The 14,409-nt window shown below is 40.0% G+C and overlaps 1 protein-coding gene across 1 annotated transcript in view; it reads left to right on the forward strand.

Moving 5' to 3' along the window:
• Nucleotides 1-5,056: 5,056 nt before the first annotated feature.
• The window catches only part of LOC110132250 (lysine-specific demethylase 6A-like), a 156,186-nt gene continuing 146,833 nt past the window's right edge, over nucleotides 5,057-14,409 (forward strand). Inside the window, exons 1-2 of the mRNA XM_020885462.2 lie at nucleotides 5,057-5,573; nucleotides 5,767-5,830. Coding sequence (XP_020741121.2) covers nucleotides 5,422-5,573; nucleotides 5,767-5,830 — 216 coding nt within the window. The 5' untranslated portion in view covers nucleotides 5,057-5,421. The remainder of the gene's footprint in view (nucleotides 5,574-5,766; nucleotides 5,831-14,409) is intronic.

The following is a 14,409-nucleotide window of genomic DNA, read 5'->3' on the forward strand; positions in this document are numbered from 1 at the left end:
CAGCAAATTTGCAAAATGCAGCAGTGGCCACAGGACTGAAAAAGGTCTGTTTTCCTTCCAATCCCAAAGAAGTACAGTGCTGAATACTGTTCAAATTATCACACCATTGCACTCATTTAATACTCTAGCAAGTTAATGTGCAAAATCCTTCAAACTAGGCTTCAACAGTAAATGAGTCAAATACTTCAAGATGTACAAGCTAGATTTAGAAAAGGCAAAGGAACATTTTTTATATAAAAAGCAAGAGAATTCCAGAAAAACACCTAATTCTTCTTCATTGACTATGCTAAAGCCTTTGACTATGTGGATCAAAAAACTGTGGAGAATTCTTAAAGAGATGGGAATACAAGACCACCTTACTTGCCTCCTGCAAAACCTGTATGCAGGTCAAGAAGCACCAGTTAGAGCCAGACATGGAACAAGGGACTTGTTTAAAACTGGGAAAGGAGTATGTCAGGCTGTGTATTTTCTTCCTGGTATTCAACTTCTATGCAATGCCGGGCTGGATGTGGCACAAGCTGGAATCAAGATTGCTGGGAGAAATATTAACAACCTCAGATACACAGATGACATGACCAGAAAGTGCAAGAGCAGAAAGGGAAGAGGAACTAAAGATCCTCTTTGTAAAAGAGAAGAGTGAAAAAGCTGGTTTAAAAGTCAACATTCAAAAAACTAAGATCATGGCATCTAGCCCCATCATTTCACGGGAAACAGATGAGCAAACAGTGGCTGACTTTATTTTCTTGGGCTCCAAAATCACTGCAGATGGTGACTGTAGCCATTAAATTAAAAGATGCTTGCTCCTTGGAAGAAAAGCTGTGACAACCCTAGACAGGGTATTAAAAAGCTCAGACATAACTTTGCTGACAAAGGTCAGTATAGCCAAAGCTATGGTTTTCTGAGTACTCATCTGTGATGTGAGGGTTGGATCATAAGAAGGCTGAATGCCAATTTTGATGCTTTCCAACTGTGGTGTTGAAGAGTCTTCAGAGTCCCTTGGACTGCAAGGAGAACCAACCAATCATAAAGGAAATCAGTCCTGAATATTCACTGGAGGAACTGATGCTGAAGCTGAAACTCCAGCATTTTAGCAGCCTATTTGGAAGTTCTGACTCCCTGGAAAAGACCCTGATGCTGGGAAAGGTTGAGGGCAGGAGGAGAAGGGGACAACAGAGGATGAGATGGTTGGAGCCACCATTGAGTTGATTGACATGGTCTGAGCAAACTCTGAGAGATGTTGAAGGACAGTGAAGCCTGGAAGCCATGGGGCTGTAAAGAGTTGGACATGACTGAGTGACTGAACAACTGCCTGCAACACATACCCACTCCCACATCTATTGCCTCTCCATTTCTGCCTTTGCCAAAGCCTTCCCAAGTTCTTTTAGGCACTTAGGAAAGGTGCCATAGAGACCTCTTCTGCAAGCTCTGTAGAAATTTCAGTTTATTCCACAGCAGTCATCACTCTGTATTGCAGAATATACTTACACAGCTTCTGAAGGATGGGTCACATGGGGGCAGAGTGGTCTTTCAGTAAATGTTCATTATATCATGGAATTAGTAAATTTTTGTAAAGCACCTTTTAAATTATTATCCATTTATCCTTAACGTTTCCTCTTTTACAGCTTCTGTATGTGGTGTGTGTGTGTGTGTGTGTGTGTGCATGCACATGTGTGCACGTTGTGCCCAACTCTTTGCAACTCCGTGGACTATAGCCCATCAGGCTCTTCTGTCCATGGGATTCTCTAGGCAAGAACACTGGAGTGTCCACAAACCCACACCTCAGAAGATTCTAGCTTAGAAGAAAAAGCAAATTGTTTTTGCAACTGAAGATTTCAAACTGAAAATCTGCTCACTCTGTTTTATCAATTGTCAATGAAAAATCAGTATTCAGTTCTCTCATCAATGCTTATCAATGCCAATTACACAATCTTCACGACACCAGTAAGAACTGATTAAAATTAGGTTTGCTCGTAAGAGATTTTGGTGCTAATATAAGGAACAATCTTAAGATCTACTTATACAACTAGATAGATCATGATTTTGTTATATAATTTAAAAATATCTGTATAAATTATGATATATAAATTCTTTAATACCTGTATTTCTGCTTATGGATGTGTGTATAAATATCAAATGTTTCTCAGTCATAAGGGTCATCTTATTAATTTACTTTATGTTTATAAAGTCATATATGTATATATATATATGATTAATTTACTATAGGTATTTTATGTTTATTGCTATAGGTATTTTAGTTTATAAAATAATATATATACTTAATTTACTCTAGGGATTTAATTGCACCTGCCAGTAAGGTTATACTCAAAATTCTTCAAGCTAGGCTTCAGCAGTATGTCAACCAAGATTTTCCAGATGTACACATTAGGGTTAGAGAAGGCAAAAGAACCAGAAATCAAATTGCCAACATTATTGGATCATAGAGAAAGCAAGGAAATTCCACAAAAACATCTACTTCTGCTTCATTTACTATGCTAAAGCCTTTGACTGTTGTGAATCACAACCAACAGTAGAAAATTCTTAAAACAGATGGGACTACCAGACCAATTTACATGTCTCCTGAGAAATCTCTAAGCATGTCAAGAAGCAAAGCTAGAAGCTTACATGGAACAAGTGACTGGTTCAAAATTGGGAAAGGAGTATGTCAAGGCTGTATACTGTCACCCTGCTTATTTAACTTATATGCAGAGTTCAGTTCAGTTCAGTTGCTCAGTCGTGTTTGAGGAATATATAATCATTCAAGTAAAGCAGAGTAAGGGAAATTCAGTAGAAATATATCAGAGAAAGTAACTAAACACCTACTCTAGACTATAGAATTAGAGTTAGTATAGTCAGTATTTGTCAAATAATAATGAGTATGCATGCATATGTACAAAACAGTAGGGTTTCCAGTAAATGTGTTTTAATGTATTGATTGGGCTACCTGTATATTGTCCTAAAAAGTTAAGCCAAAATTTAAATATATGTTGTCTCAGTTCAGTTCAGTCGCTCAGTCATGTCTGACTCTCTGCGACCCCATGAACCAGAATGCCAGTCCTCCTTGTCCATCACCAACTCCTGGAGTCCACACAAACCCATGTCCATTGAATCAGTGATGCCATCCAACCATCTCATCCTCTGTCATCCTTGTCTCCTCCTGTCCCCAGTCCCTCCCAGCATGAAGGTCTTTTCCAATGAGTCAACTCTTCGCATAAGGTGGCCAAAGTATTGGAGTTTCAGCTTCAACATCAGTCCTTCCAATGAACACCCAGGACTGAACTCCTTTAGGATGGACTGGTTGGATCTCCTTGCAGTCCAAGGGACTCTCAAGAGTCTTCTCCAACATAATGGTTCAAAAGCGTCAATTCTTCAATGCTCAGATTCTTTATAGTCCAACTCTCACATCCATACACGACTGCTGAAAAAACCATAGCCTTGACTAGACGGACCTTTGTTAGCAAAGTAACGTCTCTGCTTTTTAATATGCTGTCTACTTTATGATTTTTTAAAAATTAATCAATTTGGTTGTGCTGTGTCTTCATTGCTGCATCATGCTTTCTTTAGTCACACTACTACTCTTGTGGTGCATGTGCTTCTCATTGGGTAGCTTCTCTTGTTGCTGACTACAGGTTGTAGGTGCATAGGCTTCAGTAGGTGTGGCATGCCAGCTCAGTAGCTGTGCCTCATGGGCCCAAAATCACAGGCTCAACAGTTGTGACACACTGGCTTTAGTTGCTCAGAGGCCTGTGGAATTGTCCCCAACCAAGGATGGAACAATTTCCCCAACACTGGCAGGCAGATTCATGTCTTCTAGTGTGCCACAGGAGAAGTCCTAGTTTGTCTATTTTAGACCAAGGGATATTTATTACCCCAAACAAAATCAACTTTCTTAAATGACTGAAATCACTCAGTCGTGTCCAACTCTTTGCAACCCCATGGACTGTAGCCTGCCAGGCTCCTCTGTCCATGGGATTTTTCCAGGCAAGAATACTGGAGTGGGTTGCCATTTCCTTCTCCAGGGGATCTTCCCAACCCAGGGATTGAACCCAGGTCTCCCTCATTGCAGGCAGACACTTTACCTTCTGAGCCACCAGGGAAGCCCCAAGATGCTTGAAAAAAATCAGCATTTTTCTACCATTCATTAGTGGATTCATGTACATTCACGAGTGTACAACTGTAAAAAATCTGTCACATGAAATACTGTGAAACTAGCCTTTTGGAAAGAGTAGTTTTAGAAGTCTAGTTTTTCTTAAATTTCTCACTGATTTAATCACAACGAAGAGAAAGTAAGAAAATTCTGTTACATTGTTTTTAAAGGCTCACGTCATCTTGAAACCGTAATGACCTTAACCATTCCTTTGCCTAAGGTTGGTCATAAGCAGCTTTGATTACTGCTCCATTTAGAGATTCTTTCAGCACACTAAGTAATTATGTGTGAAGTTCCACCTGGTCAGCGAAGCAGACCCCAGGTAAGACTATTCACTCAGACTGGGTTAGTGAGTGGTTTGAGGTCTTAGGGTCCTTATTTCTTTCTCTTAGCACGCGGCTGAGAGGCAACAGGACAGGCAGAGTTCAGGGCGCAGCGTCATGATTTTACAGAAACCCTAAACGCCTCTTCTGCGAGCCTAAGTTCAGTGTCCTGTAGTTGTTACAGATAATATCAACCAGCGAGGTCCGAGAACATAAAGCCTCGCGCTGCGGAGCCGGTAAAGGAGTTGTATATACCCTTTATGCGTACCGACGTCGTCCGCAGTATTTTCCTTATCTCATCTTTCCCCGTACTGCCTCCTTTGGTTATTATGTGTGCTCCCAAAGTAATGAGAACCTCACCTTCCTTTTGCTACAAGGGTGTATGTAATTCGCACAACCAAACTTTGTGCTGTATCTGGGGCGGGGGGGCTACTCTTTCCCCGACTGGCGCGTCCATTAACCAATTACTGACGGGACTTTCCGCCCCTTCCTGTCCCTGGTTGGGGTCGGCCTCGGGTATCCAGCAAGTTCAGTGGAGCCGCAACTGACGTAAGTCAACAAAGGTCACGTGAAAAGAACAATTCCCTCCAATTGGCGGCGCCTGGCTGAGGGGGTGCGGGCGTCACGGCCACTTGGGGTTCGCCCAGTGACACGATTACAACAACTTTGTGCTGGTGAAGTTTGTGATTCTAAGAAATTCTTCCATTACAGTGACGTTCCGCCTTTTCTGTTGTCTCCGCTATTCCGGTGATGTGACTCTGGTAGCCGAACTCCGTACCCGCGTGTCCGCTTCTTTTGCTAACCTTGGGGTTTTTCTTCTCTGTGAGTCGTGTTGGAGAAGGCAGCGGCGATAAAGTTGGTTTGCCAGTTTCTCGCCGCTAGTGCGTCTTTTCCAGCTCCCGACTGGGAGTTGGTAGGTTTCAGATTTGGGAGTTTTGCGTTGGTTGCATTTACATGAAATCCTGCGGAGTTTCGCTCGCAGCAGCCGCCCCTGCTTTCAGTGATGAGGAACAGAAAATGGCGGCGGGAAAACCGAGAGGCAAGAGTAAGGAAGGGACCTTAAGCTTGACAGCCGAGGAGAGGGAGGAGCTCAGCGGATTGGACAGGTAAGGACCCCCGTTATTCTCCCAACTGCCTCGGCACGGACTGGAGTCGCCCTTTGAGGACAGCGGACCTCGGGGTGCTTGCGGTAGCGGCCCCTTGGAAGCAGTGGCTGCTGCTGAAGCCTCGGGATCTGGAACGGACAGACCGGGTAGCTTTACCCTAGCCTTAACAAGTGTCCTGTATTTCTTCCCATAGCCGCCTGTTTGGGTTCCTGAACCTTCACGAAGATGGCGCCAAGACTGAGACTCTGTTGCTCAAGGTAAGGCAATCATGAGTGAACTTGACCGTCACTAGACCGTTAATATGCACAGTTGTAAAATTTTCAGACATAGACCACTTGGACTTTTTTTTTTTTTTTGGCAGTTATTTTTCTGGCGTCTAATTTTAGTTTGATTTTAAGCTTTCTTATATCCTGTTCTCGGAAAGTAAGACTTGCAGTACCTGACATCAGTGAAGAGTTAAAACTAGGTATGTCATCGATATACAGATCTTTATGTGTTTGACCAGAAGTTAAGTGATTTGTTTACTTCTTTGGGTCTAGCCGTTAAGAAATATAACCGTTAATGTCATTTTATGATCGTGTTGTTTCTGGAGCCTAGTTTCTTGTGTGAAGGAGACCAGGGAGGTTTGGCTGTGTGTGAAAAGTTGTTGGCACTGTCATTTAGTTAATGGCTGCCCCTGTCGGCCAAGATGGCGGGAAATGGTGCAGAAATGACTCTGCGAGCTTCGAGAGAGGTTGTAGATATAAACAGGGAAATACTAGCAAGGAGTATGCCTTTGTCTCAGCTCCTGTAGCTCGATAGTGCTGAACAAAAATTAAGCATTATTATCTAAAAGTATCTTTCTTTTATCGTTACCAAGCTTCACAGCAGCTTTCATAAACACTGAATATGCTTAACAGCCCTAAGCACATTAAATGAACCTTAGTCATCTAATTTTATGATTGTACAGAGGCCCTAAGCCTGTCATTTTTTGTCTCCTGAGCAAAATCTGGTTAAAGTGTATTCTCCTGTCTGGAAGCTGGAGATTTTGGACAAATCTTGCTTCCATTAGTTTCTTTTTTTAGATGAAATTGGTTATTGTGAATTTCTCTGTAGTGCAGTTGAGAAGGAAATGTTATGTGATTTTTACTTTTAAAGTGTTTTTCCTGACCTGATTCTCATCTTTAGTTTGAGTTTGTGTAGTTAAGTTTCTTTCCCCCATAATCTCCCTTTTGTCTCCTCAGCTAAGAGTGACCACCAGCTGAACTGTAATAATTTTTTCACTAAGTCCAGTTGATTGGCTAAAACTTAAGCTTTTATCATGTATGTGAAAATTGCTGCAATAAATTTATCACTGGCAAAGTAAATAGTGACTAGATCTAATAAGCGACCATGATTGTTGTTCTTAGTTTAAAGAAATTGAATACTTTCAAAGTTGCCCGAATAAACTGAAAAAATTTTGACTTTAAGAGGATGTTACATTGTAGAGTTGATCTTTTAACTTGGGTCAGTGAGGTTGAGAATGTGCTGTGCTTTGCTGAAGTTGAGCATACTGATGGTAATTTGAAAATGAATGGGCAGATGTGTTACTCCAGTTATGATAATTAAAAAGATACCATGACTTTTGATTTCTTACTTGTTCATAACTTTAAATATCCAAATACATGAACTCAGATAAATTCTCAGTTGATAGTATTCAGTGTTGGGGATTTGATATTAACTGCTTACAATATGATGCAGTTTTGGGTTTAAATTTTAAGAAACTCTCTTCAACTGGGACTTCCCTGGTGGCTCAGACGGTAAAAGCATCTGCCTACAATGCGGGAGACCTGGGTTCGATCCCTGGGTTGGGAAGATCCCCTGGAGAAGGAAATGGCAGCCCACTCCAGTATTCTTGCCTGGAAAATCCCATGGACAGAGGAGCCCTGGCAGGGCTACAGTCCATGGGGTCACAAAGAGTCAGACATGACTGAGCGACTTCACTTTCACTTTCTTCAATTATTAGTTATGAAGGTGAGCTTGTCTCTCAAATTAAGTAATTTTCTAATAATAAGAAGGCTTGAACTTTCATTATGTAGAATTGTAGCTTTGTGGAACATGGTGTAATGTTATTTTATTGACTATTGTAAATGTTTTCAGTGAAATAGAAGATAACTTGATTAATATTTAGCTTTGAGACTTGTGAATTCCTCTCTCCTAGATCAAGACTCATTAACCTTAATATTAGTCACTTAAGTGAAGTGAAATATTCTGGGTTGTGTTAGCAACCTTATGGATTCACCTCTCCCTACTTTTTTAATGATATTTGGCATAAAGTAAAACTGCTAGGATTTAACATGCTCAAATTGGACATCATAGTTTCATTAGGCCTGTGTTTGAAGTCTTTTTTCATCAGGAGTGCTTTATCTCAATGGTTAGTTTCTCTCTCTGAAAAAAAAATTAAGTGTAATGTTATGTGCCATTGGAATTGTTATAATCGTGGACTCTTAAAGCTTTCTAATAAAAGAGCTTTTGAAGAATTGCCATATATACCCAGTGTTGGAAATTTTAGATTTAAAGTGAAGTGAAGTTGCTCGTCGTGTCTGGCTCTCTGCGACCCCATGGACTGTAAATTGCCAGGCTCCTCTGTCCGTGGAATTCTCCAGGCAAGAAAACTTGGAATGGGATTGCCATTTCCTTCTCCAGAGGATCTTTCCAGCTCAGGTGTCAAACCTGGGTCTATAGCATTGACTCTACCATCTGAGTTAGATTAAAATAAGCTGTAAACAGTTAGTTGTTATCTAATCAAAGTTTTTGAACTGTCACATGACCTTAAGTAGGTTACAGGTTTTTAAAAAATAATTAATTCATTAGGCTGCTCTGGGTCTTAGTTGCAGCATGTGGGATCTAGTTCCCTGACAAAGGAGGGAACCCTGGCCGAGTGCCTTGTTGAGTTCAGAGTCTTAACCACTGAACCACCAGGGAAGTCCCTCAACTTTTTTTAATTAGAGTGTATTTTAACTGATTAGAGAGGCCTTTTCACAGAAATTATCAGCGGTGATTTTCCTTGCAGTTTAGAAAATGTTTTGGATTGATTTTTTTGTTAGGTAAGAATATAATTGAAATAGAATTGTTCACTGAAATAAAAAAAGCAGAATATGAGATCTGTGAGTTTCAGGTTTGTTTAGAGCCTTACTGAGGACTGCAGCCTGGAAGACAGCCTCTCAGATTGTTCTGAGGAATTCCTCTGCCTAGGTAAGAGGTAAGCCAGTATATAAACTTGGTAGAAGATTTACTGCTATTCAACAGCATGCACGAATTCTGGATTGCTTCAGTCATGTCTGACTTCTTGCCACCCCATGGACTGTAGCCCACCAGCCTCCTCTGTCCATGGGATTCTCCAGACAAGAACACTGGAGTGGGTTGCCATTCCCTTTTCTAGGGAATGGTTATCTTAATGATTTTAGTGCTTTTTAAAGTATGGGAACGTGCAGAATATAAAATTTTTTTCCCAAAGGTATGTTAACTGTCTGAAAACATGTGTCACTTATTCCTGAGCAGAGTACCTCTTTCTTTTTCTCCACCCTGAGCTTCTTTCAGGATGTGTTAAGGTCGGTAGCTGCCATGGCTAGTGACTCAATCTTTGTAGAATCAGATGGCAAGTGATATTTTTGGTTTATAGACTGTTACTAATATGGTACTCCTTTAAAATAATGCTGGAGGTCTGGGAATGTATTGCTACTGTTTATTTAGAGGTATCTTTGTAAATATTTAGTCTTATCTACAAAATATTATCAAAACTTTGGGTTTAGGGTGTTTTTTTGGGTAATTACCTGGGTCAAGAAGATCCCCTGGAGAAGGAAATGGCAACCCACTCCAGTATTCTTGCTGAGAAATCCCATAGACAGAGGAGCCTGGTAGGCTATAGTCCATAGGGTCACAAAGAGCTGGACATAACTTAGCAACTAAACAATAACATTAATCATTAAAGAGGTTAGGGAAGTTGTAGTTTGTCTGCTGTTCAACGATGTGTACATTTTTACCTTGAGGGATATTTTTAGAATAGTTGTTATTTAAATGTGTTTGAGAAATGGAAATAATTTAAAATTGATTAAAACATACATTTTTCTAGATTTGATCTGCTTATATGTAGTTGGTGATGGACAGGGAGGCCTGGCATGTTGCAATCCATGGGGTCACAAAGAGTCAGGACATGACTAAATGATCTGAACTGAACTGATACGGAGAAAAATTTATTAATATGGTTTCAGAAATGGTGTTTTTGTACTGTAATCTTTCAGTGGTGATATTTAAAGTTTCCTTATATAAATTTTCTATTTGCTGACATTTAAGCATATTTTCATTTCCTTTTTTTTTTTTTGGCTGAGCCTCATGACTTTAGGAACCTTACCTCCCCATAGGGATTGAATCCCGTTAGCACTCAGCTAACCACTGAACTGCCAGAGTCAATGTATTCATTTCCCAGTTTAGAAATGTAGTTGTTTGAGTTAAAAAAGAAACAGTAGAAATAATATAATTTTGTGTTATTTAGAAATTGTATTTAATTTGAGGCACTAGAAACTCTTGTTAGAAAAGTTGCCTTTTTTGTGTGAAAGTTGCCTTTTAAATAATTATGGTTTGAGTTTTTACCTGTTAGTGAACAAAGTCTTGGGTAGGCTCTATGTAAGAATGTTAATATGAAATTTTGGTATAACACCTTATATAAAGTTCATAAGAGATTACAGAAAGTATTTTAATATTGGTGCACAATTCAGAAATTGCCAGCTTACAAATGGAAACTTTCTTAGATTTGAAAGACTTCCTTTTTAGAAAGTGAAATAACTCTTTTAAAAATGTAACTAAGTGGGTAATATTTGGTAGTCATTATTAAGGTATGAATAAAACTTCTGTTTGATAGGAATCATGACTTGGGTGATAAAACTTAGGAGGCACCAGTCAGTAAATCAAAATGAAGTTTTAGCACTTGGCCGATTATGGAGTCTTTTTCATATTTGGAACCAGTCTGTTGTTCCATGTCCAGTTCTAACTATTGTTTCCTGACCTGCATACAGGTTTCTCAAGAGGCAGGTCAGGTGGTCTGGTATTCCCATCTCTTTAAGAATTTTCCACAGTTTATTGTGATCCACATAGTCAAAGGCTTTGGCATAGTCAATAAAGCAGAAATAGATGTTTTTCTGGAACTCTCTTGCTTTTTTGATGATCCAGTGGATGTTGGCAATTTGATCTCTGTTTCCTCTGCCTTTTCTAAAACCAGCTTGAACATCTGAAAGTTCATGGTTCACATATTGCCGAAGCCTGGCTTAGAGAATTTTGAGCATCACTTTACTAGTGTGAGATGAGTGCAATTGTGTGGTAGTTTGAGTATTCTTTGGCATTATCTTTCTTAGGGATTGGAATTAAAACTGACCTTTTCCAGTCCTGTGGCCACTGCTGAGTTTTTTCTTTCTTTGGCTCCAGAATCACTGCAGATTGTGACTGCAGTCATGAAATTAAAAAACACTCCTTGGAAGGAAAGTTATGACCAACCTAGATAGCATATTAAAAAGCAGACATTACTTTGCCAACAAAGGTCCATCTAGTCAAAGCTACGGTTTTTCCAGTAATCATGTATGGATGTGAGAGTTGGACCATAAAGAAAGCTGAGCACTGATAAATTGATGCTTTTGAACCATGGTATTGGAGAGCACTCTTGAGAAACCCTTGGACTGCAAGGAGATCCAACCAGTCCATCCTAAAGGAGATCAGTCATGAGTGTTCATTGGAAGGACTGATGTTAAAACTGATACTCCAGTCGTTTGGCCACCTGATGTGAAGAGCTGACTCACTTGAAAAAACCCTAATGCTGGGAAAGATTGAGGACAGGAGGAGAAGGGGATGACAGAGGGTGAGATGGTTGGATGGCATCACCGAGTCATTGGACACAGGTTTGGGTGGACTCTGGGAGTTGGTGATGGACAGGGAGGCCTGGCGTGCTGTGGTTCATGGGGTTGCAGAGAGTCGGACATGACTGAGCGACAGAACTGAACTGAATTATGGAATCAATGTAGACTTTTTTAATATCTGCTACATGATTTTATTTTTTTAAATTTATTTTTGGCTGCACTGGGTCTTTGTGGCTGCTTAAGAACTTTCTCTAGTTGCAGAAAGTAGAGACTACTCTCTAGTTGTGGTGCTCAGGCTTCTTATTCAGTGGCTTCTTGTTACGAAGCCCACACTCTAGGCTTTTGGGCTTTAGAAGTTGCAGCATACGGGGTCAGTAGTTCTGGTACAGGAGTTTAGTTGCTCAGCAGCATGTGAAATCTAATGGACCAGCAATCAGACCCATGTTCCCTGCACTGGCAGGGTGGATTCTTCTCCACAATACCACCCTGTTAGATGATTTTTTATTTTTTTGAATTGCAGCTCATGATGCTTTGAGCTGTTTGAACTCATGCTAAAATGATCCTGATATTTTTGAAATTAGATACCAAGAGAGCTAATTTATGTTAAGAAAACCATTAACATTGAGTTGAAATTAACACCTATCTGCCCATGTTTTTAGATGGTGTTTTTGGACAATCCTCCGGGCTTTCAGGATCTCAGTTTCCCCGAACAGGGCTTGAACTCAGGCCAAGGCAGTTCTAACCACTGGACCACCAGGAAATTCCCTGTAGATTGTTGTTAAGTTAGGCTAATGATTGCTGTATTTGAACGTGCACTGAATTTTCAAATGATTGGCTTATAAATTGAGATAATAAATCAGAGTGATAAAAACTTGACTGTGATAAATATAAGATTTTTTTAATGTGTAGAAATAGCACAGATATTTCTGCCTGCAGTACAGGAGGAAAAAATCATTTTTGGTCTCCCCTTCTAGTTCCTTGGCTGAAACCCCTCTGTGATAAAATAAATTTTCAGGAGAGAAATAGAATTTAATAACATGTATACGTATTGTCTCTGATATTAGAGAGGCAACACTGAGCCGTGGTGAGATCTTAATCCCCTGCCCAGGAATTGATCCTGGGTATCTTGGATAAAATCTAGGACTCCCAAGTCTAGGACCAAAGAGCTAGGGGCTAGAAGCTAATTTTCCCTGTTCTTTGTCCACAGTGAAAAGTGCATTTATTGTGGGGGCAGAAACTGTAAATGTAGGTACAAAGTTTGTTATTAGAGACTTAGCACAACAACAAGTGGGAGATCACGTAGAGAAATTGTTTAGTTGAGATCAAGGTTGAGATGCACAAACTAAGGGAAAGGGTGTGGCCGTTGCCCTTAGTGAGGAGGTGCACACTGAAGGGACATTAAGTCATTTATATAGGGCAGTTCTACTGGGTCTTTGTCTTCCTTCAGGCCAGTTACCTTGTTTCTTTTTCCTTACCTGACTTACCTGGGACCTTCCTCTGGGGTATGCATGCATCTCTGAGCCAAGATGACTTCCCAAGATGTGATCTCCTAAGATGGAAAGAGCAAGACCCTTTATGGCCTGGAGTTATCCCTTGACTTTTAACACCAAGAATCCTTCCTGCACATGTGTACTGTCTCCCTTATCTTGTACTTTGAAGGGCCTTTGCTTCTCTTTGGCCTTGCTATACTTACTCTCTTGAAGTGTTAAAAAGAGAGAGAAACTTGCTCTCTACCTTGTTTGTTTTGTTATTGCTATTTCCAAGAGCGAATATGGGTCTGATTGTAAATTCCTCAGTTGCAATCCCCCATCTCTTATCTCAGGAAATGCAAAGAGAGGGCTGGCTGATTATAAATGTCCAATCTGGAGTCTCTCTATCTCCTTCCTCATAGCCATGAGACATAGCTTGGAAAGTTGAATAGCTCTTCAAAATGGGCCAAGGATTAATACCATTTACCACTTAAGGCATGTGAGATGTTGAGGGTGGGGGGCAGGTTAACAGTTAAAGGGGACCGAGGTTAAGGTTGTTAATGCACATTTAATTCTGGGTTTCTTTCCTTCTGTGATACATTCTTGTGATTGAGAGTCCTCCATTTTTCCTGCTATCAAAAGGAAGATCTTATATCCCATTTTCAGAAGTACTGTTGTCTATGGCTTCTCTATAGTTTGATTTCACAATAATCCTGTCTATGCTAAAGTGCCATTTTCTGCTACCTTGGAGAAGGTAATGACAACCCTCTTCAGTATTCTTGCCACGGCAATCCGGTGGATGGAGAAACCTGGTGGGTTGCAGTCCATGGGGTTCTCAAAGAGTCCTGTGTGACTGAGTGACTAAGCACACACATTCTTCTTCCTTTCATTATTTTGAGCTTGTCCCCAGAATGTCAGTGAAGAGGGAAGCTAAAGTGCTTTTAAAGTTTATAGTAAAGATCAGCTTAACAAGTTAAAAGTTTGGGTAGTTTTTTCTTAGTAAGATAGTGTTTCGTGGGGATTGTTTTCTTGATTTAGATCATCGTGATGCACTTTTTAATACTAATTTAAAAAGCATGTTTTAAATTTAAGACTTTAGCTCTTAAAAACATAAAAGATAGTTTATTCTAGACTCTGTTCCTCTTTGGTCTTATTTTGTAGTAATACTTACCATAGTTTCTTACCTTGCACTTTTTAAATGAGTACTCATTGCTCAGTTTAAAAAATTCTCTGACAAGAGTTTTGGAAAAGATAGTCAGGAATATTTAATGGTCATCTTGGATTTATATTAAAAACTTAGGGCTGTTTTATGAGCCTACATCTGCCCCCCCATTTTATTCTTAACAAAGACATTTAACTTTAAAAATGCACCTTAAATACTGTGTTAGTGGGTGCACAGGAGTACAGATTTCATACCTAGAAATGGCTCTTCTGAGTTTACATCCTAAGGAATTATTTCCCATCTCCTTCCCATCCTTACCCCCTTTTAAGACTATTTTTAAAAAG

The sequence above is a fragment of the Odocoileus virginianus genome, unplaced genomic scaffold (genome assembly GCF_023699985.2).
Source record: "Odocoileus virginianus isolate 20LAN1187 ecotype Illinois unplaced genomic scaffold, Ovbor_1.2 Unplaced_Contig_32, whole genome shotgun sequence".
NCBI lineage: Eukaryota > Metazoa > Chordata > Mammalia > Artiodactyla > Cervidae > Odocoileus > Odocoileus virginianus.